At 36.4% G+C, this 27,483-nt stretch overlaps 4 protein-coding genes across 7 annotated transcripts; 1 reads left to right on the forward strand and 3 right to left on the reverse strand.

Moving 5' to 3' along the window:
* Positions 1-7,071: 7,071 nt before the first annotated feature.
* On the reverse strand, positions 7,072-10,873 carry LOC125185582 (maltose excess protein 1-like, chloroplastic). 4 transcript variants are annotated; one of them, XM_048082139.2, is made up of 11 exons: positions 10,571-10,873; positions 10,329-10,422; positions 9,890-10,233; positions 9,624-9,797; positions 9,251-9,541; positions 9,085-9,174; positions 8,575-8,676; positions 8,266-8,384; positions 8,012-8,074; positions 7,870-7,931; positions 7,072-7,559 (listed from the first exon to the last, which is right to left on the reverse strand). In XM_048082139.2, exons 3-11 carry the CDS (start codon positions 10,136-10,138, stop codon positions 7,465-7,467), a joined length of 1,245 nt encoding a protein of 414 aa, XP_047938096.1. In that variant the 5' UTR covers positions 10,139-10,233; positions 10,329-10,422; positions 10,571-10,873; the 3' UTR covers positions 7,072-7,464. The 4 variants fall into 4 exon arrangements, 3 of the variants coding, with proteins under 3 accessions (XP_047938096.1, XP_047938095.1, XP_047938097.1); XM_048082138.2 differs by lacking the exon at positions 10,329-10,422 and having other exon boundaries at positions 9,890-10,276; positions 10,571-10,872; XM_048082140.2 differs by lacking the exon at positions 10,329-10,422 and having other exon boundaries at positions 7,072-7,547; positions 9,890-10,276; positions 10,571-10,868.
* Positions 10,874-13,388: 2,515 nt separating this feature from the next.
* Positions 13,389-15,581, forward strand: LOC125220725 (uncharacterized). Its single transcript, XM_048122872.2, has 3 exons — positions 13,389-13,581; positions 13,666-13,752; positions 15,047-15,581. The coding sequence occupies exons 1-3, from the start codon at positions 13,389-13,391 to the stop codon at positions 15,490-15,492; spliced, it is 726 nt and encodes a 241-aa protein (XP_047978829.1). The 3' UTR covers positions 15,493-15,581.
* Positions 15,582-16,401: 820 nt separating this feature from the next.
* On the reverse strand, positions 16,402-20,914 carry LOC125221825 (uncharacterized). Its single transcript, XM_048124103.2, has 4 exons — positions 20,773-20,914; positions 19,461-19,849; positions 16,895-19,100; positions 16,402-16,694 (listed from the first exon to the last, which is right to left on the reverse strand). Exons 2-4 carry the CDS (start codon positions 19,787-19,789, stop codon positions 16,659-16,661), a joined length of 2,571 nt encoding a protein of 856 aa, XP_047980060.2. The 5' UTR covers positions 19,790-19,849; positions 20,773-20,914; the 3' UTR covers positions 16,402-16,658.
* A 1,078-nt stretch (positions 20,915-21,992) lies between these two features.
* Positions 21,993-26,614, reverse strand: LOC125217556 (carbamoyl phosphate synthase arginine-specific large chain, chloroplastic-like). The gene is made up of 4 exons (XM_048119071.2): positions 26,440-26,614; positions 25,004-26,371; positions 24,207-24,899; positions 21,993-23,687 (listed from the first exon to the last, which is right to left on the reverse strand). The coding sequence occupies exons 2-4, from the start codon at positions 26,339-26,341 to the stop codon at positions 22,143-22,145; spliced, it is 3,576 nt and encodes a 1,191-aa protein (XP_047975028.2). The 5' UTR covers positions 26,342-26,371; positions 26,440-26,614; the 3' UTR covers positions 21,993-22,142.
* Positions 26,615-27,483: the final 869 nt, after the last annotated feature.

Here is a 27,483-nt window from a genome sequence, read left to right on the forward strand (position 1 = left end):
CTATCATTTCTAGCCAATCATTTGTACACATAGACGAATAATAAGCTGCCATGTGGCAAAAAAAAGGGTAAAAAACACGGCCAACAATATGCAACATTGTATACAATAATTTTTTTCGGCCAGCAATATCCAACACGCTATACAACAATCTATAGATTGCTATGTAGCGTTTATAATATTGCAGTGTAGTGTTTAGTGTCACAATATCAATTTAAAAGATTTTGTCATTTTAACACCATCCTTCGTATCAATCCTAAAATATTTAATTGACTTGGGTAGGATCAACATAAATGAGACCTACCTTTATAATTAAGATTAATTTCTTGGATGACAAAACTACTTGTGGAAAATATTAAGATAGATACTTTGTGCATGGTCAAATCAATGAGATGGGATAGGAGTCATGGGGGTTCCCACCCATTTGGCTGCATATATTTATTGATTTACTAAGTAGTAGCTCAGTAGGCTGGAAAGGCTGTCATATGTAATCATGTGATTGTAGGTTTGATTCTTGTTGCTGGCGTTTCTTTGACTTTTTTTTTTTAATAATTCTGGTTCATTTGTGAATGTTTTATCCTTTATAAATTTGTATTTCCCTAGTTCTCATAACTAATTCAATTTATTAATGTTGTTTTTGTTTTTCACATAGTTCATTAACTAATAAATAATTAAGTAATAGTAGTATTTTTTAAATTCTTAAACTATAAGTTTTGTTAATTTTTCATTATTAGCGTAAAATGTTACTCCATTATTATAAGATCATAAATTCATAATCATTAATTTAAAAAGTTATTTTCTTTGATTATTTCAAGTTTCAACGTCAATCATCTCTCGCAGCTTCATAATATGTTGGGTTACTTTTAGAATCGTCGACACTAAAAATATGCAAATCATGCGTCCGCCAACGGCAGACTATTCTCCTCGTTGATTTAAACTTTTAGAGTTGTGAATAATACTAGTAATTTTTAGACTATTGACTTTACTAATTAAATTGATGACCATAAAGATAGTACTAAAAGAATTAGATCTAATCCACTCCATTATCACAGTCAATCATATTAACAAATAAAAAAATTATACTCCTATTCTACAATGTTAAAAGTGAATATTGAATTAATGGTCGAAAATGGTGAATATATAATCGGAATCGGTGTGTTTCTGAGAGGGATGATAATCGATGGCAGATATTTTGGCATTCACGTAATTACAAATGCCAATGTCGTCATTTCTTCCCACATCGGCATCATAACTAGCACCATCTTCGTTGAAATAAATAGAATCCGGGGTCAAGCCGTAGTCAGCCGCGGGCTGGCAGCGCGAAGGACTATAGCGTTGGGATGCTCTGAAGCCCCGGAGCAAATCCTCTACCGTGGAGTACTATTTCACAGCACAATGCTGTGCTTAAAACGCAACACATTTCAAACGAAAAGCAAACATTAAGTTTTGTACGCATAATTAGATTTAAACACATTTTCCTATGGGCCCACCTTACCCGATTCATTCTCTCACCATGTAAATTACACTATGTTTATAAAACCGAGTCCAACATTTTTTGTCTTTATTATTTAAAATGAATTTGCATTATTAATACTATACAATATTTTTTGTCCTTGGTTAATAAAAATGACTATGCATTACTAATATTTATAGCAGATAATAATGAAATAATATTTAAAATTAGTACTTCCTCCGTCCCATTAAATATGTAACATTTGGGAATCAACATGAGATTTTATGTAGTGTTATTTTGTGAGTTAATGAAGAGAGAGTAAAGTAAGAAAGATGAAAAAATAGAGATAGAGTTGTTTTTTTCATTTTAGGAAACGACAATCCAAAATGAAAAACATTTCCTTTTTAATGAGATAGAGGAAGTATATATAAATTATCACAAACTTATGCTACGTGAGTACTCGTGAAATATACACCTCATTTTAAGTTAACACCAAGTAGGATATAAAGCCATATAGAAACCTATGTTAATTTTAGTAGTGCCAAATAAGATAAAAAAAAATGCACTTAAGTTAGTCAGATATATAGATTGACCTACAGTGAGAAATCACAAATAAAATGTAAAATTTGTGATTTTTAAGTTTGTAAAAAATACCAAATTTAGCCAAAGTTTTTGGTATTAAGTACCATTATCATTTAAATATGTTTATACTTTTTTTTCTTTTTTTTTTTTGTCACTGATTACTAAATTTGTAGTAATAATGATAGTTATAGGAATGGGATTAATTGGGTAAAAACTAAATATTATTGTATTAAATAAAATTACAAACGAATCATTATTATGAAGAATGTTAAAAATAAACGAGTTATTTATTCCAAATCAACATCTGCTTTACTGAATCCACTTGAAATTTATCCCTATAAATATTTCAGTTTTAATAATTAATGGCAAAAATATTAGATCAGCTCTATAAATATATTTGTATCATATTGTATGGTAGATTGGCAGAGAATGACGCCCATTAGGAAAATGGTGTTTGAATAGTGAAATTAGCTAATTATGCGTACAAAACTTAATTAATGCTTGCGTTTCGTTTGAAATGTGTTGCGTTTTAAGCACAGCATCGTGTGCTGTGAAATACTCCACAGCAGGTCCAATGAAGCCCCACCACCGTCATCAATATACTAGAGTACCATATTCGATCTATTCTCCTAGTCAGTCTAAACTTTGTACTAGTAATTTTTAGAGTATTGACTTTACTAATTAAATTGATGAGCATAAAGAATTAGATGTAATCCACTCCATTATATAATCGAAAGATAAATAACATTAGTGAATAAGATGATAAAGCAAAACACAAGAAGCAGATGAAGATACTAGTGGTAATGTGGAATTGGAGTGAGCCACATGGCTGGGGCAATCCTGGAGGAGGAATCGGTGTGTTTCTGAGAGGGATGATAATCAATGGCAGAAATTTTGCCATTGACGTAATTACAGATGCCAATGTCGTCATTTCTTCCATCTTCGGCAGAATAGCTAAAACCATCTTCGTTGAAATAAATAGAATCCGGGGTCAAGCCGCGGGCAGCGCGAAGGCGTGGTTGCTTCCCACAAACATTGCCAAACCATCCAACGAACCATCCATGTACCTCAATTCACCTCCTTTTTGGCGATCAATTTCATACACACGAAAACGAAGGGTTTTGTGATAATAGCTGCGTACAATGCATCTCCACTCCTCCTCCTCCTTCTCATTAAGACCATTTTCGAAGACGTCGTCATCGTCATAGTCTTCGTCTTCAGGGGAAAGCGTCAACATAATACGCATCACTAGAAATAGGCGGTCGGAATGCTCATCGATGACAAGAAACGGTAAGCTAGTTTGGGTGCAGGTGGCGGCCTCGTCCTGTTGAAAGCACATTGGTGCCTTCCAAAGTAAGGACGAGGGATATTGGAGGTCCCAGCACTCGAGCGTCCAGATGATGTCTGACTTGTCGGAGAATAGGCAGAAGAGGTGATCGTGGCGGGCGGGTGTAGTGGTTCTGGCCGCCGCCGACGGGGAGCCAGCGTCCGTGGGCGTGGGCGGGGGAGCAGACCGCGAGGCTGCAGGTAGGGTCGTGGTGCATGATGGCGCGGCAGGAGGGGGAGTTGGGAGAGGAGGTTAGTTAGGATGATATACTGGCAGGGCTCAGTGGGGTATTCGAGGTCGGGGAGCTCTATGTGGCAGCCGGTGATGGGATCGAAGAGGAAAGTCTTTCGATTGTCTTCATTGAATGACGTCACCCACCCGTGGGAGCATCCCATGTGCTTCACCCGCCGCCCTTGTGCCCACGCCGGCGCCGCCGCTGCTCACCACTTTCTTCTCGGTAAGGCTGTACAACTCCTTATACCCGACTTCGTACGGTGACGGTAATAACAGGTAAGGGGGTGATAATTTCCGTGGCCAAGTGTTGCTGCTCATCCTAATTCCACACAAAATAGATTGGAGGATGGAGGAGGCCATTCTTAATTCTAAACCCTACTATGTCAATGTCGCTCTATATAATCAAATCAATGGCTTGGAGGCTACGATTCACCAGATCATTAATATTTTCAATTCAATCAAATTTGGTATTTTTTTTATATAAGGAAGAGTAGAATTCAATTCTAATCTTAAGTCATAAATACTACTCCTACTACTGCTAATTGAGTAATTCATTACCATTCAAAAAAAATATATATAAAATCTTTTATTGAGAATACTTTTTTTAATATAGATCATTCATTACAAAAGATTTATCCCAATAAATACTACTCCGAGTAATTAATAAAATTATATTATATTACTATACTTAAAAAGCTAGAAAAGAGATCTTCCATTTATTCGTAATATAAGAAAGATAATTAGAGTATTGATTCAAGATTCATCCCAATCTTACTTAAACTTATATACATGTAAAAAATGAAAACAAAATCTCTTTTCTTAATGGAGTAGTACTAGTATAAGATAATCACAAGTACTATTATAACTCAAAGTACTAAAATCATTTGGTGACTTGCAGCTTTATATAAGTGAGGTAAGAAGAAAGCGACAACAAAGAGTTTTTTTTTTTTTAATTATTAAATGCGTGCATTATTGTATGAATTCAAATGACTGGGAAAACAGGCTTGGACCACTGACACCTATAATAGCTTGATAGCATGCCACTAAATTATAAAGTACTTTCACGAATATTCGTCAAATCTTTGCTAGTGGAGTGGAGTACTAGCATATTTTGATTTGGTGAAACTGTACAAAAGAAAAGAGTGTTATAAATAAAACTAATTGGATTTTATGTTAATCTATGTGATTTTAACTAGTGTGATTCTAAACGGTCACATTATGAACAACTACAAAATAAATTAAAATGACAATTATATGTTCAAATATTAATTGTAGTTAAAAGACTTTAATAACCCTCTTAAATCAGAATTGAGAATTCCCTCTCTTCTTCAATTTCAAATTAAAATTAAAATTATGCATTAATTACACTTCAATGACTTCATAGTCCCAATAAAAAGTAAAAAATCAAGAGACAAATTTTAAACACAAAATTTCGATATGCCTGCTAATTTGCTACTCCATGTTTATTTCTTTTCTTTTTAATGATATCTTAATTTTTGCTCCATGTATATTTATTTTCGTTATGGAACACCTTTTTAATTTAAACACTCAAATACGGAGTATATTTTAAAATTCAATTAGATTTAAAATCTAAAATATTTATAAATTCCAATTGTAATATCTGTATGCGTGTTTTCTTTTTTGCTTTACTTTTTTATTTTATCTTACACTTTTGCTTTTGTTAATATTTTTATTTTATTTTTTAAACACTTTTTTTAAATAATCAAATCTAATCATTTTATTCTAAAATTAATCTATGATACGTTATTAGAATATATAATAAATATGTTAAGTTATTGATTTAATTAAAAATTTTATATTATCTATCTTTACGGAGTACTTAAAAGTGGCAGTTTGATGAAAATACTTTAATACCCTTTAATACCCTTTTTGGAGGGAAATTTGAACCGACTGTGTAATTATTTTTTGTTTTTGTTATTATTGTTGACAAATGTACTGTATTAAAAACAGCTACAGTATCTTTGATAAGAGATTGGAGTGGGAGCGTGCGAAAGTGTGTTTGCTGACTGTTTTATTATTATATTTTTATTTTATTTACAACAAATCTACGTGATTAAATTTTGTACAACCAAAAACTAGTTTATTTGAAAATTTATTTAAGCATTTAATTAAAGTATATGGATGTATATATTGCATAATATTGTGGTCATATATTTATGATTTGTGTATAAATTTTTTTATTTTTTTAGATCCATAAATATAATTAGTGCATACTTTAATTCAAATTTAAAGAAAAAAGAAAAGAAATTCAAATATAAAAATAAAAATTGAGTTTAAAGACTAATAAGTCTTTTTAACTTGTCTAATTACTATATTTATTATTTTAATATATAACTAATACATCAAATTATTAATATAATCTTATTTTAATTGTACCAAAATTTGACGGTGTATCGTCACTTTGTTTAACTATATCGATGCAAAGTGCATAGAATACAGTTCCTTTAAATGTGGGATGGTGTGTGCGTGTGTCAGTATACACAACAAACAAGAAGTCATGTTTCCAATTCCATTTGTACCTGAAAATGAGTTAGTGCTAGAATTCTCCAAATAAATTACAATTACATAACTTACTGAATTTTAATTAAAAGATAAGTTAAGACTAAATTATGCAGTATTTGTTCGGATTTATAGGTAACTAATGTAATTAAATTAATCTGAAATATAATATTACTATCTTTAAACCATGTATCACCTGCAAAAAATAGGTGTAACTATTAGTCTGGATAATAATTCAGGATTGGCATTTTCAGGCATGTTACTGCACTGGAAAAGAGAAGCATCTCATCTTTCCAATGCTGCCACTTATTCAGTTTGGTGAGAAATTTTTTGAGATTACCTGAAAAGAAAAATAACTTTTGATTAATTTTGGTGGCGATGTCGCTCTATATAATTAAATCAATGACTTGAGGGCTACGATTGATCAGATCATTAATATATTCAATTCAATCAAATTTGTAATTTTAGTAGAGTATCTTCTTCTTCTTTTTTTCTTCTAGATCTTCTGTATATAACAATTCTAATCTTAAGTCATAAATATAGTAATTGAGTAATTCAAAAAAGAATTATTTTATTGAGAATATTTTGTTAATATAGATCATTCATTACAATTCAAGATCACGTTTAACTGACTGAGTTATTTTAGTATTTTTTCTCCCTCACATCTTCCGTGTATAAGAATGATTAAAATTCAATTCAAGATTTATCCCAATCTTAAGTCATACTCATACACTACTCCGAGTAATTAATAAAATTATAGAGTATACTGTACAAAGAAAAGCTAGAAAAGAGATCTTCTGTAAATTCGTAATATAAGAAAGATCATTAGAATATGATTCAAGATTCATCCCAATCTTACTATTTGAGTAATTAGTAGTACTCCATAAACTTATATACATGTAAAATAGAAAAGAAAACCTCTTTCGTAATGGAGTAGTACTATTAGATTCTCTTAGAATTCAATTAAAGATTCATCCCATTCTCAAAGTACTAAAATCATTTGGTGAATTTCGCAGCTACATAATTATTTTGTGTACACTTGAACCTCATTTTCCAGTTTAATCATAAAAATCGAAAAAACAAGAACTAGAATCACGGAAACTACACTGGAGAATTGAAATTTACGATTTGGCTTAACATCATACACCAATTTCAGCAGTCTTTGCTACAACTTCGTTTTGAAGAGACGGGGCGAGGAGGAGAATGAAGAACTGGAAAACCCCCCGATCGATCCTTCAAATACATGGAAGCTTTGGAGAGGGCGTACTTTCAATTTTGGCGTATCTACTCTTTCTTCTGAATGTCGTGTAAGTTGTTTGACTATCTCCATTAGATGTCATAGCAAGGATGATCAAGGTCCAAAAACAAGTTCCTTCAACGAGGCGAAGGGTGAACTAAGACCATGCGCTTGTGAATCCCTCGAAAACGTCAGCACTGAATCAACATCTATGTGTCAAATGAAAAATGAAACGTTTCGTAAAATAAAAACAAATCTCCACCTTTTCATTTCTGTTAATTATCTACTCTCCATTTATTACACAAAACAACACTGTATTTAATCCCGAACCGAAAACCAAATGTTTCATATTTATTGAATGGAGGGAGTACTTGTCATAAATAAACCCACACTAAAAAGCTCCACACAATTTCTAGACATTCCCAATCAAGATAATAATTAAACTAAAGGAAGTGAGAGTGATTAAAAAAATCTCCAATAATAAAGATAAAATGACATTGACAGAAACTCGAGACGAACCTATCCAGGCGAGGAAGGAGACGGTTGAAGCTATGTAGAATCCGGGGCTGATACATTTAAAGCTGAAATCATAGAACTTCCCTGTTAGCCAAAGAGAAACCTTATACTGACAAGGCTGGATATATCGTTGTAAGCAAATTACCAGTACAAACACGTAAGATTTCCCCATCCGTAGAAGACAGATCCCCATGCTGATCCAACAAACCTGCATAGAGATTTTAATTAACTATCCCTTTTCCCATTCAACTTTATGTCATATAAGGAAAATATTTGCTTCAGAGACTTGATCTTTAAAATCGCGAAAACATCAAGTATACTGCATTTTACTAAGATAAGACTCCAGATGAGTTCGAGGGAAAAAGTACTTGACAAAAGGGTCAGTAGAAACAAACATACCACATAAAATCCCGGACAAACAGTGCACGTGGAATCATAAGCCCGTTGCCAATCACGGCCAGCAGCATTGACACGGCTGATAAACCTTTTATGTTGTCAGGAGTCAGAAGATTTGTCCACTGAAAGAAATTTGAATTTCCTTTGTTAGAAGAGAAAGGGTTAGGAGGTGATGGTACTAAGGAATGCGATCATTGTAGGAATGAAATAGTTATTCAAAAAATTGAATTACAATTCATACAGATCTCATACTCACGCACCCGAGGTGAATACGGGAAACAAATATATGTAAAAGAGGATGAAAGAATAAACCATTTGTGCAACAGCCATCCACATGAAAAGAACAGTAGCGGTCCACCCAGATATCGATCCAAGAATTTTGACGCCTTTGTCAGAGAGCTTGCCCATGCGACCCTGAAAATTTTACACGTAAATACAGAAGATTCTCATTTTCGGATCCTGTTGCTATCCAAACGACCACCAGTATAAACATTAACACATATTTTATGAAGCATGAAAGAAAACTATTGTGATATTCATACATAAGTTAGAATGCATTTTCACTTTTCATTTGCCACCAAATAAAGATTATAGCTCTATCTCTGTGTTATCTCTCTATTTGTATTCTCACTGTTTTCTTAGCTCTGGTATGAAAGTCATCCCGAAGCCCTATACAGAAGTTCTACGATGCTAGTACTAAACCTATTCGGACAGCTTTTCTTAAAGCAGAGCAAAAGCAGAGATCATCTCAATAAACAAAAAAAAGATTATTTTCGCCCTTTGTATTTGACAAATAAATGAGGTATGGAGCCATCATCTCACCATAAATACAGCAACCAAAGAGGTAATGAAGGCGATAGTTCCCGGCAAGATAGTGTTTGGCACATAAGGAATGAAAGTCGACCACATGACCTGCAGTAGCCACAGGAAATTGATGTCAAATGGTTCGAAATAGCCTATGAATCATCTTGAGTACAGCAATTATTACTTGTGGGAGGACGGAGAGCCCGGCTACGGTAACAAAGTCTTCCCAAAATCGCCAGATTTCGGGGTGGAGCCAGTCGAAATATTTCAGAAAGTTTAAAGTCATACCAGAAGCGACCACGATAGAAGTTGCAACAAAATGAGGGAGAGGCATAGCTCCACCCATAGCCAACTGCAACAATACCACATACGTTGATATCACTCCTAAGCTCTGGACTACAACTGCTTCAGTCTCCTTCTTCTTAATGAAGTACGAGGCCAGGCAAAGATTTCCAAGCAATCCCGTAAGCATGCCCTGCAACATAAGAGGATATAGTATACGCCACTTATAATTTTTACTCCCAAGCATAAACTTAAGCCCAAACAAAACCCCTAACCAGCCATGGAACGGCCAGAAGCGCAGAAGTGTTCCCCGACAGAAGATTCCTCGTATTGAGTATGATCTGAGGCAGTTGCAACAGCAAGAAGGGCAAATTCGCAGCTCCAGCAAACTTTGCTGTCATTGAATCCCATTGCTGAAATCCTTCGCCTTTTTTCACTTCGACTGATTCCTTCATATGATTTTGTTTTGTTAAACACCACCGGTAAGAGGAACATAATGCAAATTACAATAACGAACAAGTTAACATTTGGACATAAATACCTGACTGCTCGGATGCAGATAATCTGAGCTAGAACACGAAACAGTCTTGTCCCTATAGCAACAGAGTGATTGGCCACGAAAGAGAGCCTCCTTCAAGGGAAGCTTGTTTTTCTTGATGCCTCGTCTCAAGTGTATCGAAGGAGACGAGACACACTCCAACCTTTGTGGATTAGAACTGAAAGAGCACCTGATTGATGGCCTAGGCGTGTGCAGCGGTATCTTTCCCAAGATTATCATCGAACCCGCCATCGATTAAGAAAAAGCAATCACGATCCTCCTCTATTTGCAGCGCTCCAATAGTGAGAGTTAACTTAACTAGTCACTTTTACACTCAGTTGCAGAAACTTCATAACAATCAACCGCAAATTCAACACTTCAAGCTAAAACCTATTGACAGAGCAATGGCAAATAAAGGACACCATTGTTAAGAACAAATTACCTCAGCTCAAATCAAGAATTATACTCTCCACAATAAAAAAGATGAAATTTTGGCATTATGCAATCCACATTCAAGAAGCACAACAATCTTTCTACTGCAATGCCAACCAAAAAAACAACAAAAACAATCAAACTTCAAGAATTCTGCACAGCCCTTTTGGGCATTTCGTCAAGCAGCTAGGCAGCTTCAGCAAAATAAAGCTCAAATCAATCATCAGTCACAAATTAAAAGGCTCAACTTACATATATCATCTTCTTCCACAATCTTGAATTCAAGTCAGAAATCAAGTGAATTCTTGCCAAAGATTGTTTCTTTAGGAAATTTTTAATTTTTAAATTTCCCGAGCTATCGTTGTGGTTGCGCTGTGCTAATTTGGAAGGAAACAAGCGATTCGGTAAGCAAAAAAGGTGGTGCTTTGTCTGTTTTCTACTTGCAGAAATATCTCAAGATTCACGATCTTTTATTTAATTTTTGGGTAAAAGGAATTCAGGAAGATAGAAAATTAGGAATCACGGTTTTTCACTTTTTTTTTCGTTTAGCAATCCAATGAGAATTAATTGGGAGTAAATCTCAATTCTCAACTGACGACTTTGACATGAATTGATTGAATTGAATTGAATCTAATTTTTAACCATATCCACTTTTTGAAATATGGACATAAAATATGCAATTTAAATAGTAAAATTATTTATGTGATTCCATTCTTTTGGATGCAAATACAATTGCGTCTCAACCACACACAAAATATACCTATTTTTGAGATATTTTATGATGATATAAGTAACTTCAATTCGAATTTATAATTTACACCAAGTTTTAGTATATTATAATTACAATAATATATTTGAATTTATTTATTTCTTGAGATAATCACCATTTCCGACAAACTTTGTGAATGTATCCAAAAAGACGGTGCTCTTGTTTAGAAAATGATATTGCAAAAAATGATATCACTATTGTAATTATATTAATTGTTAAAAGCATCCAAGATCCAAGATCTTTATTGTTTATAACTTAAAATTTATGAATAAAAGAAATACTAAAATTTCGTTGAAGAACAAAAGTTATACTAATATAAAATAAATGAAAATTCACACAATACACCTTAAAATAAAAAAAATTGGGGAATGTTTTATAAACAAATAATAATGATTATTATTATATTAAAACCTATTTTTTCTAATTATTAAAATTACAATGACACATGACGTGCTTTTATTGGACAACGGGTAGTCTCTTACATGCACCATTGTGCGAGCATAACATAAGCAACTATCTGCCGGCACGTGCTCAAAACGATTGTACATCATACGGCTATGGTTGCTCTCAGACTAAAAAACTTATGTAAATACTATAGGTTCAAATAAAAATAGTGTCAATTTCAGAAATCAATCATTCATAGTACATAAGTTTGTTAACCTTGAATAAACCCAACAATTTTTTTTATTATACTTCACTATTGCTGCCTTCAATCAGCAGCTATATTTACTTGCTATAGTTCTTCCAATAAGCAGAAATTATCTACTTAGAAGAAGAAGAAGCTCCTTTCTCAATATCAACACAATACACATCATCCTTCTCCTTCTTGTTGAAATCTTTCTCAAACCTCTCATCCTTTTCAATGGATATAGCTTTGGCCTCTCCTCCATAAGGCCCTTTCACAATGTCCTCCTTCACCTTCACATGCTCGTCCCGACGTATCACCCCAGCCTCCTCCTCGGTCTTCTTCTCCCCCTTATTCCTCGTCAGCAAGTGCCACATTGCTAGTAGGCACAGGGCCAGGAGGACGAACCACCCGAACGAGACCACCACCACGATGAAGGCAATATGAGCAGCCATTTTAGTTATGATAATGATGTTGATTTGAGTTTGTTTTGTATTTTAGTTTGGGAATGTTGGTGATGAGAGATATGGTTTTGCCTCTCTTTATATTGTGATGAAATGTTCATGTTTTTTATGCTTTGAAGGGTTGAGAGACTTAGCTCCCATGTTAAGGTTTGCTTTTGATTGAAGTGGAAAACACCTTTTATTTCATTCACAAGTTTTTTGGATAAAAAAAATTGTTTGGGGTGTTACCTACTACCAATAGATTGTAGTATGAGTTTAGGGGCTTATGACAATAATTTTATTTTAATTATTGGGCTTGACATGCTACCGCAATTTTAATACAAGGATGGTACATCCAAGTCAAATAGATAAAGTATTGTTATTTCCTAATTTATTGCTACATTCATTTATATTCATACTCAACAATATCAACAAATATTATCCATATGTAAGGGTAATTCTGTTCATATATAGTCCTCATTTTACTTACTAAAGCATCTAATTAAAAATGTGGGGAATTTGAATTTTTAAAATTTTCATCAAATTTGGATTTGGTATACTAATTTTGAAATCTACTTAGAAATTATAATTAAACTATTGATTTATTTAGATTTTGTTATTAATCAAGATTCTAGTGTTGTCGCAGTTCTACGACTTACTTGCTTACGTACTATCGGATGTCAATATTATTCCTAAACCCTATAATCGTTGATATATTTTTAATTTAACGACATCGATTTGGTCTAGTTAGATATTTTGACATGCCACATCAGACCAAGACGACATCGTTTTGGACATTTCGGCATGTCATCTTGAATTCAACTTGAGGGAAAATCAATTTTATAGGAAATTGACTACACATTAAAATTTATGAATATCCACATTCAAAGTTGGTGATAAAAGATCTTATTAACCCATAACTTTTGTATTTTTTTGGCTATTAGTCCAATTTGTAAATTTCAAGTGCTTCGAATTCAAATTAGAAGCTAATTTACTCTGGCATGTGTGCAAATGCATAACCAATTTAATTGGCTAGAAACGCTAGTCTTTCAATTCAATTTAACCTCTTCATTTAATTTAGTGAAATAGTAAAATTTCATTATCTAATTTAATTTACAGTAAACTGACATGTCTCAATTCAATTCAAGCATGACCTAAAACTTATTTAAGGGACATCCAAATTGCAAAATACCATAATCTAAGTTAACAAAAAAAGAAATGTCTTCTACTACAATGAAACTATTATTTGCCACAACATGCTTTACTTTCGTTTCGATCGCAATCGCGCTCGACACCCCTGACGTAGGTGATGGCAGTTTAATCCCGAGACTTCCCATCCCGGGGTTAGGTGATGACAATTTAATCCCTGGACTGCCCATTCCAGGACTAAATTTGCCTGGCATCCCATGCCTAAACTTGGTGACAGGTGTGTTAGTGTGCATCAAAGATTTGATATCATCCGTTTTGAGCATCTAGTTGCGACCCATCAGCAAAGCATGTTGTGATTCAGTATTGAAAGTTGAAGATAGTTGTTGGCCGAAAGTTTTTCCTACCAACCTGTTGAGTCCGGTTGTGATAGAGAGCATTTGCCAGTGGAGTCAAGCTCATCCGTTCCCGTTCTCGACCTTGGCCCCCCCACCGCCGGAACCATCAGCATAGTTGTGGTGTCGATGTAGTCGATGATTGTTTTAATATTGTCATTGTGATATGTTGCAATAGGCTAAGAATTCATCCCTTTCATCATTAAAAACATTATTAATCGGAATATTAGTATTTCACATGTTCACAAGTTTTTTTTTTAAATAAATTTTTGGAAATGAAATTATTTAGTTCAGTATAATATCCTAATTTCACATGTTCACAAGTTCAATTTGAAAGTATGTCTAATTTAATTTAGGAGAAACGGTCATGTTTCAATTCAATACAACTTGGCTCATTTAAAGCTTATTTAAATGACATCCAAATGCAAAATATCATAAGCATACTATATAAACAAAAAAATAATGTCTTCCAGTATGGAAAAATTATTATTCACCACATTATGCTTCTCTTCCGTTTTAATCACAATGGCGGTGATGTCATTATTTTGCCGGGGCTGCCTAAACTCGGTGACGGAAATAGGAGTGTGCATCAAAGATCTGACATCATCAGTTTTGAGCATCGAATTGCAACCCATCAGTTCAGCATGCTTACTTACATAACATCGTCAGGCGCCAACTACATCACATCATAGGAGGCAGCAAAACAACAATGCCAAATTAAATTATTTTATTTGTTGAATTAGGATATATAATAAAAAAGAAAAGAAAAAAGAATGAGATGGGAGAGAGAAAATGAAAATCAAGAAACAAGATGGAAGGGATAAATAAGTTCCAGAAAAGAGTTCAAATACACACCCAAAAAAGTCTTAATAAAAAAATTATTATAGTCCTAACTAACTATGCTAAATGTAACACAAATGCAATACACAACTGTATAATCGAACACTTCATCACAATCTAAGGTCTATAAAAAGAAAAGGAAGTTATTCGAGAATAAAAAGGTCTATAAAAAGAAAAGGGAGAAGAAAAAAAAACTTATTAACCCATAACTTTTTGTATTTTTTGGCTATTAGTCCAATTTGAAATGTTGAAATAGTTTTGCATTTAAAGTGCTTCAAATTTAAATTAGAAGTTAATTTACTTAGGCATGTGTGCAAATGCATAACCAATTTAATTGACTAGAAACGCTAGTCTTTAATTCAATTTAACCTCTTCATTTAATTCAGTAAATACTAGTGTTTCAGTATCTAATTTAATTTACCGGAAACTGTCATGTCTCAATTCAATTCAACATGACCCATTTTAAAGCTTATTTAAGGGACATCCAAATTCAAAATACCTTAAGCTAAGTTAACAAAAAAATGTCTTCTACTACAATGAAACTATTATTCGCCACAACATGCTTTACTTTCGTTTCGATCGCAATCGCGCTCGACACCCCTAACGTAGGTGATGGCAGTTTAATCCCGGGACTGCCCATCCCGGGATTAGGTGATGGCAATTTAATCCCTGGACTGCCCATCCCGGATTTTCCAGTCATCCCATGCCTAACCTCGGTGACAGGCGTCTCAGTGTGCATCAAAGATCTGATATCATCCGTTTTGAGCATCCAGTTGCGGCCCATCAGCACAGCATGCTGCGATTCAGTGTTAAAAGTTGATGATAGCTGTTGGCCGAAAGTTTTTCCTACCAACCCGTTGATTCCGATTGTGATAGAGAGCATTTGTCTGTGGAGTCAAGCTCATCCGTTCCCGTTCTCGACCTCAGCCCCCCCACCGCCGAAACCATCGGCATAGTGGTGGTGCCGATGCAGTCGATGATTGTTTTAATATTGCCGTTGTGATAATTGGCTAAGGATGCGTCCCTTTCATCGTTAAAAAAAACAATTTAATCTGAATATTAGTATTTTACATTCACAAGTTTTTTTTAAATAAATTTTTGTAAATGAAATTGTTTAATTCAGTATAATATCCTAATTTCACATGTTCACAAGTTCAATTTGAAATTATGTCGTATTTAATTTAGGAGAAACGGTCATGTTTCAATTCAATACAACTTGGCTCATTAAAGCTTATTTAAGTGACATCCAAATCCAAAATACCATAATCTAAGTTAACAAAAAAAATGCCTACCAGTATGGTAAAACTAGTATTCACCAAATTAAGCTTCTCCTTCTGTCGTCTCAATCACAATCGCGTTGGACATCCCTAACCTGCCTGGCACGAGATGGTGATGTCAATATTTTTCCGGGACTGCCCACCCCGTCACTAAATTTGCCAAACATTCCATGCCTAAACTCAGTGACAGGTAGCGTTGTTATGCATCAAAGATTTCATATCATCAGTTTTGAACATCGAGTTACGACCCATCAGTACAGCATGCTACTATGCAACGTTGCGAGCTCGAGTCCAAAGGCAAATCCATATTTCAGCATTAATATGACTCATATGACTTGCATACATATAAGACACCAACCCAGAAACGTTGCGAGCTTGAGTCCGAAGGAAGATCCACATTTCAGCATTAATATGACTTAATACAACTTGCATACAAGACATCAACCAAAACGACACCACATCAGAGGCAGCAAAACAACATCGTTTTACATCAAATTAAATAATTTTATTTGTTAAATTAGTATAGATAGTAAAAAAGAATGAGATGGGAGAGAGAAAATGAAAATCAAGAAACAAGATGCATGGAAGGGATAAAAAAGCTCCAGAAAAGTTTTCCAGAAAGGCTGTGCAGTTCCAATACACACCCAAAAAAAGTTCTAATAAAAACAATAAATATAGTCCTAACTAACTATGCTAAATGTAACACAAATGCAATACACAACTGTATAATCGAACAATTCATCACAGTCTAAGGTCTATAAAAAGAAAAGTGAGAAGAGAAAAGGAAGTGATTCAAGAATCGAAGGTCTGTAAAAAGAAATGGGAGAAGAAAAAAAAGAAGTGATTCAAGAATCTGTCTTTAGACAACGGTCCACATAAGCCTGCAGAGAGAGAACACAAGTTTGTGTGTTAGCACAAGGAATCAAAACTACTGCTTCACCACATCAGAAAATCCAATAAAATTGACTACATATTTTGATGATAAATGAGGGATTTGGAGGCTGAGATCACAAACTGAAAGTAGCAATTTTTAGTCATAAGAAAAGAAAAATATTAAGCAAAAGCACAGAGTTTACTTTACCTGTACAAGTTTGGTGATTTTGGGTTCGGAAAATGAGAGATACTGCTCAACTTTCTCTTGCGTCTTTGGAACGTGTTCGGTTTGAATAGAGCTTGTTATTTTGTCCACCACCTTTTTCACGATAGTTTTGTGAACGTCTCTGCTCATCCGGCCTTCCTTCCATTTAGGCTTCAGTTTGTCCTTCACAAACTCTACCAGAGAATTTTTGAACAGACGCATCCCTTTATCATCCTTGTTAGCAGTACTTTCATCGGCTTTTCCCTGGCCATCCAAAGTTTCAGATTGCTTCCCGTCTTGAACTCCCTTACTTTGCTCCCCCGTGCCCACTTTCACTTCATCACATTCTGGATTTTCACGTGCTGTCTCTTGTGGCTTATTTGGCCTTCCGGAATGATCTATTTCTGAGTTATCTGCCGAAGGTACTTGATTGCCTTCATGCTCATTGCTATTTCTACCATTCTCCACAGAACTGACTGGATCATGAGAAACTGTAACTGGATTGAGTTGTAGATTGGCTGTGCTGTCAAGTGGAACGTGGCCAGATGCATTAGATGTAGAAAGCACCATTCCTGTTGAATTGGAGACTTCTTCGACTGGAGGTTTTGTAGAATGTTGATTCTCAAATTTTTGATTCAGGACAGGAGCAACGTGCTGAAGAGCAGCAGATAGAAGAGTGTTTGCATATTGAGCAGACTGCTCGTTGGTTAGATTTGGAAAAGGCAAAAAGGTGCTCGTCTCTGTCATCCCAGCCATTTGGATAGCGTTTTGAAGTTTCTGAATCTGAGAGAGATTCAAATTAGCAACCTGGTGCATCTCAGCCCCATTCAAGGCTGGCATCTCTTTGCTAACAGCTTCCTTCGGAATAGATGAATACCCAGCAGGAAGTACACTTTCGCCATTTTGATGCGAGTTTTGCGCAGAGATAAAAGCTGGAACGGTAGCATTTCTGGGGTCTTTCACCTCATCGATAATGTCAGAATGGAATGAACTTACTACGTTGTTTTCTACTACTCCAAGGTTCTGATGTTGAATATGTGAAACTGGAGGAACATTCTGCTGCCAGGCATTCGAGGGAAACATTTGCTCTACCTGCAATTTGCTCGTACCATCTTGATTTTGCAGCTGCATATCATGAAACACGAGGACATCCTGTTTGGCCATAATATTTTCCTCTATAATAGATTCAGTAGTACCTACATCACCATCATAACTGCCATTTCCTGCACGATGTAGAGGCGCTGAAATATTCGTGTGTTGTGGAAGTCCCCAGTTTATATTCTCATTTCCCAAACCGTGGCTCATTCTATTGTCAAGAGTGCTGTCTGTAACAGTAACAGCAGAACTATTCCTACCAGAAGGCTTCATATCATCTGAGATTCCACCTACCTCGTCCCATGGTTCCCATCTCGGGTCATCCCTCTTGTTAACCTTGTCATGTGAGCGACGGTCATTGTCACGTGAACTACGGCCATTGTCACGTGAACCACGGCCATTGTCACGTGAACCACGGTCACTGTTGACTTTACCCAGCCTGCCCTCTAGACGATTAAAATTTGGATCCTCGTGAGAGAATTTGCAATTATCCCGTTCACAATTTCCCGCTAGAAAATACTTGCAAGGTGGGTTCCTATTTCTGTAAGTCGAGGAGGAAAGTTTAGTACCTTCAACAGAGGATTCATCGTGGTGAGAAAATTTGCAACCGTCTCCCCACCTACAGCTACCCTTGACAAAGTTTCTGCACGGTACTGCACTTCTACCTTTATGTTGGAATTGCTCATCCTCTCCATGATAAGGATCAGAAACATCACCCCTTAATTCAATCCGAGGACCTCTGCTGTAAGACTGTTTAGATTCATTTCCATGATCTGCCCTATTTCTCCGACTCTCTGATATGTCCCCTCCCCCAAGGCCGCCATCCCTGTGACTGGTGTTTTTTGGATGGAAATGTTTGCTAAAATCGTCTCTTCTGCCCCTTCCTGAAGCAAAATCGCCTTCAGTTGCCATCTCAGGTAGACTTCTCCTGTCACTCCATCCAGAAGCTTGATGTTTATAATCTCCTAAAGGGCTACGACTTCTTGTCCAACCCCTTGCTTCGCTGTCACTTCTGCTCCTGCTCCTTCCCCTCACTCTTTCCCTGCCCCTACTCCTGCTCCTACTGCGACACCTGCCTCTACTCCTGCTTCTGCTCCTACTTCTTCCTGGGTACCTACAATAATAAGACAACAATCAAGCATGCACAATCAAAAAGAATGCATCACAATTCCGACATTTCATATTTTGTTTCAGGACATCTTAGAATAAGACTCCACTCCACCATATCCCACCTTAGGACTAAAGGTAAGCTATTTTTTATATACACAAGCACTCAGTAACATTACATTATAGCTTGAATTGCTGCAGTGAAAGATTATTTACGAGTTACTGATAAACTGAGAGAAACTAGAAGAGGGGAAGGGATATTAGAAAACAACAGTCCACATGTCATAATCTTATTATGTGATATTGTGATGCCAGAAAAGGTCGATAATACAACTATAGCCTAGATTTACAGATACTACTGGTGTACCTGCGAGAATGGCTTCGGTCATCTTCAGGAAATTGGTTGTATTTGAACTCAGGAGACATGTACTGATAATAACTATTTTCACCGCCTATTCCCTTTTCTTCATATGCGCTCTCTCTACCTTTGGGATAGCTGTCATTCATCCAAGCAACTGGGTCTTCATGAATTGATTCCATAGACGGGTGACCAGAATGATACCTGAACTTCGGCACTCCGTGGGATCCAGATGCAGGAAACTCATGATTATGTTCACTATCATGACTGGGATACGTAAAAGGTTTTGTTTCAGCTTCCTCACTCCACAATGATTTGCGTTTTCTGCGCTCACCCATTAGAGAACTCTCTGGCTACAAAAGCTTGCCGTAAATTTGTTTCAGCTCATGCAGCTGGATCTACAAAGAAAGCAATATAGCTAAACTCATCATTCTTGCACCATTTCAGGCTTACCAAATGTTTTCTTCTTGAAAAGTTTACTCTACCATGTTCTCAAATAAGAAGCACAATTAATGAAACATTCTTCAAAAAAATGAAATGTGCTTGGTCTCTGAGCATGAGCTATGATAAGCATAGACTCTTTACCAATCAAATTTTGTTACACAGTAGTAGACATCATTATGGTAACTTGGTAAGTCGGGACTATACTTCATTCAAGCCACTTCATTCATGCAAGCAATTTATTTTTCTCTCTTTTCTCCGTGCGCGCCTATGCACACAGGGGAAGTGGGGACTGTACTTCACAGAACCACAGCAACTGAGCTCCTTCCATTCATGTTCTATACATGGCAACTTTCTAAATATATCCTAGAGGTTAACCATTTCCAGCAAAGATCAAAGCTTCCTGTTGATTACAGTTCGCCTATGGAACACCTTATCGAACCCAACACTGTGCCTACACTATCCATAATTAGAGCATACAGTGTCCAAAGTTGGCCCAGCCAATCAGATGAAAAGAGGCTAACTTTTCAATTACGGACTACGGTCAAGTGGAAATATAGACTGGATAGCACCAACCTTGGTACTTGTGGAAGAAAACAAATGCAGAAAAAACGAATCAAACAACTCTACCAAATTAATCAATATATGCAGCAATTCATCAAACAGATAATCCCCAACAAACAAACAATTAATTCCAAATCTGGCCCAAAGTTCATAGCTTTTCAGCTACACCTTCAAAACACCTAGCACTCTGAGCTCAATTTGCAGGAAAACGCATACTAATAAAAAAAGGTTCGAGCTAAACACAGAAATCAAATAACCAAAAAAACTAATTGAGCAAAAGCACAACCGAAAAAAGGCGAGGACGGCGAAATTAAACCTTTGAATCGAATCCCCAAACCCTCGTGAGCGAGCTAGAGAGAGAAAAGGGTGCGGGCCTGAGATTTACAGAGAGAATTGACTCAGTGAAAGTCGTTTGGTCGCAGGTTTTATGCCAATTTAGTATTCCAGAAAACTGTAAATTTTAATAAATTTTTAAAAAAAAAGAGATCCAAACTTCAAAGTTCAAACCATAAGGTAAATTTCATATTAAATCTAATCAAATAAATAGCCTTTGAAATGTGAACATTTGTTCTAATTGATTTAAATCAAATTAGGATTCAATAATCTTTAAATATAGCTTATAGATCCCTACTTTTGTCTATTGATGGTAACTATGATCTAATTATGGTGTATGCACAAGTCTTATGGTCATAGATAATTGTTTACCCGCATATATTTAGGTTTCTAATTGAGTTGAGATTTTACTATATTATTATCAAATAAAAAGAATCAAAGAAAACAAACCGAGATTTGGATCGGCCGTAGAACTCACTGGTAGAAGATCGAATAGGCCGTGCAAGAGATTTTTCTTGAAAATGCGGCGGTATGCAGAAGATTTTTCTTGAAATTGTTGCGGCGGTAGTGTGCCCTATTTGCAAATGTTCGCTCTTTTATTTGTTGATAATTTGGTAATTAATGATTGTTTCTGGGACAATATTGTCCATTCACAATTTAAACATAAAAATTTATATACCAAATAAAAAAGTAAATTATTTGCATCATTGATCTAATATACTTACCAAATACTAACTCATGATAATTTAGCCATCTAAAACTAAATAATTGAACATAATTTTCTACTATTGAAGTAACCTCAGTAGTACATACCAAACATATTCAATATAAGTTATTTAGTTTTGTGTGAATAACTAACATGAGTAGATATTTTGTGTATTAGATAAACAAAATAAATATTTAAATTCAATGATGGAAATACTATTAGTTTGTATTTAAATATGAATTATAATCGCACAAAAACGTCCTTAATAAATCACAAAGGTGAAAACTTTGAGTGCAATAAAAAAAATAACTATATTATCGCATTTAACTTTAAATATATTTGATATGTAAATTTTATTTTATAGCAACTTATTAAAATTATATTTTTAATTGTTTGTTTTCAGTATAAATTCAAAATGATTTTAACCTCTGAAATAGCAAAATACTATCAATGCATCGTTCCATCTCAAAAATAAAACAAAATTATACAATAGCTCAAATAGAAACATAAAACTAATACTCACTGTATCGTCCCAGTTCAAAAATAAAACAAAAACATAAATATATTTGTTCCAAATTCCACAAAATGAGTTATTCAAACAGAAAACAAAACTCAGAAGCATAAAAAAAGCAGCAACTTAGCAAGTCTCAAATTGATGCCGATTGCAAAGTTTTGCTGCTCTCTGTATCTCTCTCCTCCATGAAGTAATCCTGAAGAGCCGTCATTTCAATCTTGTTCGATCTCAAGCTCTTGATCGCCGCAGCAGTAGCCAAGGCACCGGCCACCGTTGTTATCACCGGAATCTTGTATGCCAACGCCATCCTCCGGAGCTTCAGGCCGTCGATCTGGTCAAGCTGGTCGCCCGAGCTCGTCACCACCATCATCTGAATCTGCCCGTTGGCGATCATGTCGGCGGCATGTGGCCGCCCTTCGTGCATCTTCAGCACGCGCTCGACGGGGACGCCTCCTAGCTCAAGGACTTGAGCCGTCCCGGACGTCGCCACGATCTTGAAACCGAGGCTCGTGAAGGCTACGGCGATGGGGCCGAGATGGGGCTTGGTCAAGTCGTTCACGCTGAGGAATAGCGTCCCCGATAGAGGCGGCTTCTGCCCTGCGGCTATCAGCGCCTTTGCGAAGGCGATGGAGGATCCGTAGTGGATGCCCATGACCTCGCCCGTGCTCCGCATCTCCGGGCCGAGGATGACGTCGGCGCCCTGGAACTTCTCGAATGGGAGGACGGCTTCTTTGACAGATATATGTCTGGGGATGATCTCATCTGTGAAATGCAGGTCTTGAAGAGACTTGCCAGACATAACCAGTGCTGCGTACTTAGCTAGTGGGTGCCCGATCGCCTTCGACACAAATGGGACGGTCCTCGAGGCTCGAGGGTTCGCTTCGAGCAAGAAGACATCTCCAGAAGCTGTGATTGCATATTGACAGTTCATAAGTCCACAAACGTTCAAGCTCTTAGCTAATTTTGTAGTCCAAGACCTTATCGTCTCCAAGCTCGAAGACGACACCGTTTGTGTGGGAAGCATGCATGCTGAATCACCCGAATGGACACCGGCTTGCTCAATGTGCTCCATTATCCCACCAATCACAACATTACCATATGAATCAGCAAGAGCATCAATATCGATCTCGATAGCATCAGATAAGTACTTGTCAACCAAAACAGGACGGTCGGGATCCACCTTAACTGCAGTTTCGAGATAAGTAATGAGCTTCTCGTCACTGTAAACAATCTCCATTGCACGGCCACCCAGAACATATGACGGTCTAACCACAACAGGGTAACCAACCTCCGCTGCAATAGCAAGAGCATCTTCCTCGCTCCTTGCAATTCCTCCTTGCGGCTGCTCAATTTTTAACTCTGTCAGGATTGCGTTGAATCTCTTCCTATCCTCAGCAGCATCAATAGAATCAGGCGATGTGCCCCAGATGCGAACATTTCCAGAACCACTTCTGCATTCGGGCTTGTGCTCATCTATATATTGTTGAATAGGAAGAGACAGTTTCAGCGGAGTTTGCCCACCAAACTGCACAATAATGCCATCTGGCCTTTCCAAGTCAATGATGTTGATAACATCTTCCACCGTGAGAGGTTCGAAGTAAAGCCGATCACTGGTGTCATAATCAGTTGACACTGTTTCAGGGTTGGAATTCATCATGATTGTTTCAAAGCCTGCGTCCTGAAAGATAAAGAAAAAGTAAGATATAAGCATGGACAATCAAATTGATGAAACTGAAATCAATTAAAATTAAGTTCCCCTTTTTCTTATTTTTGCACTAACTGAATCAGATCCCATTCGGAACTTCAACAAATTCCTCTATCCAACTAATAAAAGACAAAGCTCTTATATAAGTTTAGTATCAATAAAATTGTTTTGCTGCTACAGACAGGCAGTGAGTATATAAATCATATGAAATGGCACTATTGCATCAATTATATTTTCATCTTGGCCCATAATCTCAAAATAAACCATATAGATTTACAAGCTATAGTCACATAGCTATTGACATTTTCATCCAAGTCCTACAATGACTTATCACGAGTAGAAAGGATCAATCGGCAAATATAATTGCAAATTAATAACAGATCATATTAACTGTTGCACATTTACTAATCCATTTGGAAGATTTCTTGTAATGTAGTTGGGGAACTAAATTGCAAATGAGAGAACACAATAGGAAATTAAACGATCACCAACCTGAAGGGCAAATGAAGTATGACAGCAGCAGTAATCAAATTCAATTCCCTGGCCAATTCGATTTGGTCCCCCACCAAGGATCAAAACTTTTTTCTTGTTGGTAGGAGCTGATTCACATTCAGTTTCATATGAAGAATACATGTAAGGTGTATCAGCCTCGAATTCTGCTGCACATGTATCAACTCTTTTGTAAGCTGGTTTGACACCTAAAGACAACCTCTTTGATCGAACTTCCTTCTCAGTAGACTTTGTAGCAAAAGCTATCTGAACATCACTGAAACCTCTCCTCTTCACTTCCCAGAAATCATCCTTGGTCAATTCTGATAAACTCCGTGCTAACAGATATTGCTCCACATCCACAAGTTCTTTAAGCTGAGTGAGGAACCATGTGTCTATAAGACTCAATTCATGGATGCCCTCCACTGTCATTCCTCGCTTCATGGCAGCATATATGGAATGAATACGATCGGGACTGGGTACCCTCAGGCTGTATTTTAGTTGTTCCCAGTCCCAGTCAAGTTCCTTGACCTTTCCACAACCCCATCCAGAGTACCCACATTCTAGCGAGCGGACTGCTTTCTGAAAAGATTCCTGAAATGTCCGCCCTACAGCCATGGATTCACCAACGGACTTCATTTGGGTGGTCAAAATAGGCTCAGAGCCAGGGAATTTCTCAAATGCAAACCTCGGTATCTGCATTCAAACATATAGAGTATATGAACATGTTTATTGGACACAACACATCGAACTAAGAGTAACGAGATAGAGATAAATGAAAAGGGAAAACTGAACATTACCTTGGTTACAACATAATCTATAGAAGGCTCAAAACTTGCTGGTGTCTTCCTAGTGATGTCATTAGGAATCTGATCCAATGAATACCCAACTGACAATTTGGCAGCCATCTTGGCAATTGGGAAGCCAGTAGCTTTAGAGGCCAACGCAGATGATCTTGACACTCTAGGGTTCATCTCGATTATCATCACTTCTCCATCTTTGGGATTAACAGCAAACTGAACATTTGAACCACCGCATTCAACTCCAATTTCCCTGATAATCGCAATAGAGTAATCCCTAAGACGTTGGTACTCCCTGTCCGTCAAGGTCTGTGCAGGGGCAACAGTGATGGAATCCCCCGTGTGAACCCCCATAGGGTCGATATTCTCAATCGAGCAAATAATCACCACGTTGTCTGCCAAATCTCTCATAACCTCAAGCTCATACTCTTTCCATCCCAACAGCGACTTCTCCACCAAAACTTGTGATGTCACACTAGCCGCCAGGCCCGACTTACAAATAGCTTCAAACTCCTCCCTGTTATACGCAATTCCGCCTCCCGTCCCACCCAATGTAAACGCAGGCCGGATAATCAAAGGAAACTCCCCAATCCAATTAGCAATCTCAAAACACTCCTCCAACGTTGTCCCAATCCCCGAAGGAGGTGTCTTGAGCCCAATATTCTTCATCGCCTGCTTAAACAGCTCTCTATCCTCAGCCTTCTTGATTGCGTCAAGCTTCGCCCCAATCAGCTCCACTCCATACTTCTCAAGAGCACCGCTCTCTGCCAAGGCAACAGCAAGATTAAGCGCAGTTTGGCCCCCCATCGTGGGCAACAGAGCATCCGGCCTCTCCTTCTCAAGCACTTGCTCCACCAACTCAGGTGTCATAGGCTCGATGTAAGTCCTATCCGCCAAATCCGGATCAGTCATTATCGTAGCAGGATTCGAATTAATCAATATCACCTCATACCCCTCCTCTTTAAGCGCCTTGCAAGCCTGCGTCCCCGAATAATCAAACTCGCAAGCTTGCCCTATCACAATCGGCCCCGCACCTAGGATCAAAATCTTCTTAATGTCGGTCCTTTTACCAATTTTTCCACCACTAAACCCCCCTACATTCGCTAAATCACCACTGCTCTTACCACCACCACCACCACCACCACGCTCATTCTCACACTTCACACTATTCAACACTGACAGCCGAGTCGACAAGTATAGATTACTCAAATTCCTCCCCGGTGCCACTCCCAATTGCCGCGAAACGCGCGGAAATTGCCTTTTTCCGGCGGATAAGTAACGATTGGATTGAGTAGACTTACAGAGCACATTACTGCAGCTATGCAGAGACTGACTCATCTCCTCTTATTCAATTTAGAAGCAGAAATCCTGCAAACAAATTCATTCAGATAACAGGAAACCAGCAGCAATCGTACAAATGCAACAGTGGGAAATACCTCCCTGACGGCGGCGGAGAGAGAGGTGAATGATTGGCGTTACTTTGTCACTGCTAACGAGTGTGTGATGGTGCAGAAATGGAGAGAGAGCTGTGTTTGTATTTATGGTGAGGCTAGGGTTTCCAGAGGTGGATTTGCCGGCGTTTTCTCCATTTGTAGTAAAATAAATTAATGCGGTGAAGAAGGCGACAAATAAAAAAGATTTAATCGAATAAAACCGGGTATATATTTTCGTTTATTATCGAAATAGAGATTTTCGAAGTTTATCCAACCGTTTTCTGAAGTCAAATTTATACAAAGTGTTTTGGTTTTAAGTAAATCATCACCACATTCATACGAATCAAATAGTCGTTTAATTATAACGTTTCGTAAATTTCATTATATTTTATCTTTTTTAGAATGTGGTTTAGATGAATTTGGGGACAGATAAAAAGAGTTATCAGCATAGTGGTATGACAATTCTTTCCACTATATATTATGGGATTGGTGTTGCACTGATAATAATTTTATTGTTTACATGAGAATATTTATTTTATTTTTTCTTACGTACAAAAATATAGAAAATATCTTGAATATGCGACTTTTATTATTTTACGACTTTTATTATTTGGGGTGTAATTTATCATAGAATATGCGACTAGTTAGATTTGTTGCTCTTGGTACATGTGTTAGTGATTGTATCTAGGGTTATTTTTATGAATAAACTCTTGATTTTGAATGTCACTTTACTTTAAAATTTGCTGAGAGATTTCATAAAAAGAGAGAGATATTTTTCAGATTATTAGTATATTTTTGCATTTTTCTTTTTCTTTTTTTAATTCTCTTCATTTTCTTTTTATTTTTCTTATATAAAATGAACAAATTATCTTATTAATTAATTATATACCTTTTTAAAGAGATAGTAAAAAAAATAAGAAAGATATTTCACTAAATAATTAAAATTGTACATAGACATGAGAGGCTCCATCTTTAAAATTTTTTTATTAAATATGATTGTTTAATTCATGAAAAAATATTCGATTGTAATATGTTATGTAAATTATT

Source organism: Salvia hispanica, chromosome 1 (genome assembly GCF_029641045.1).
Source record: "Salvia hispanica isolate PSC_SH4W2 chromosome 1, Shi_PSC_v1, whole genome shotgun sequence".
Taxonomy (NCBI): Eukaryota; Viridiplantae; Streptophyta; class Magnoliopsida; order Lamiales; family Lamiaceae; genus Salvia; species Salvia hispanica.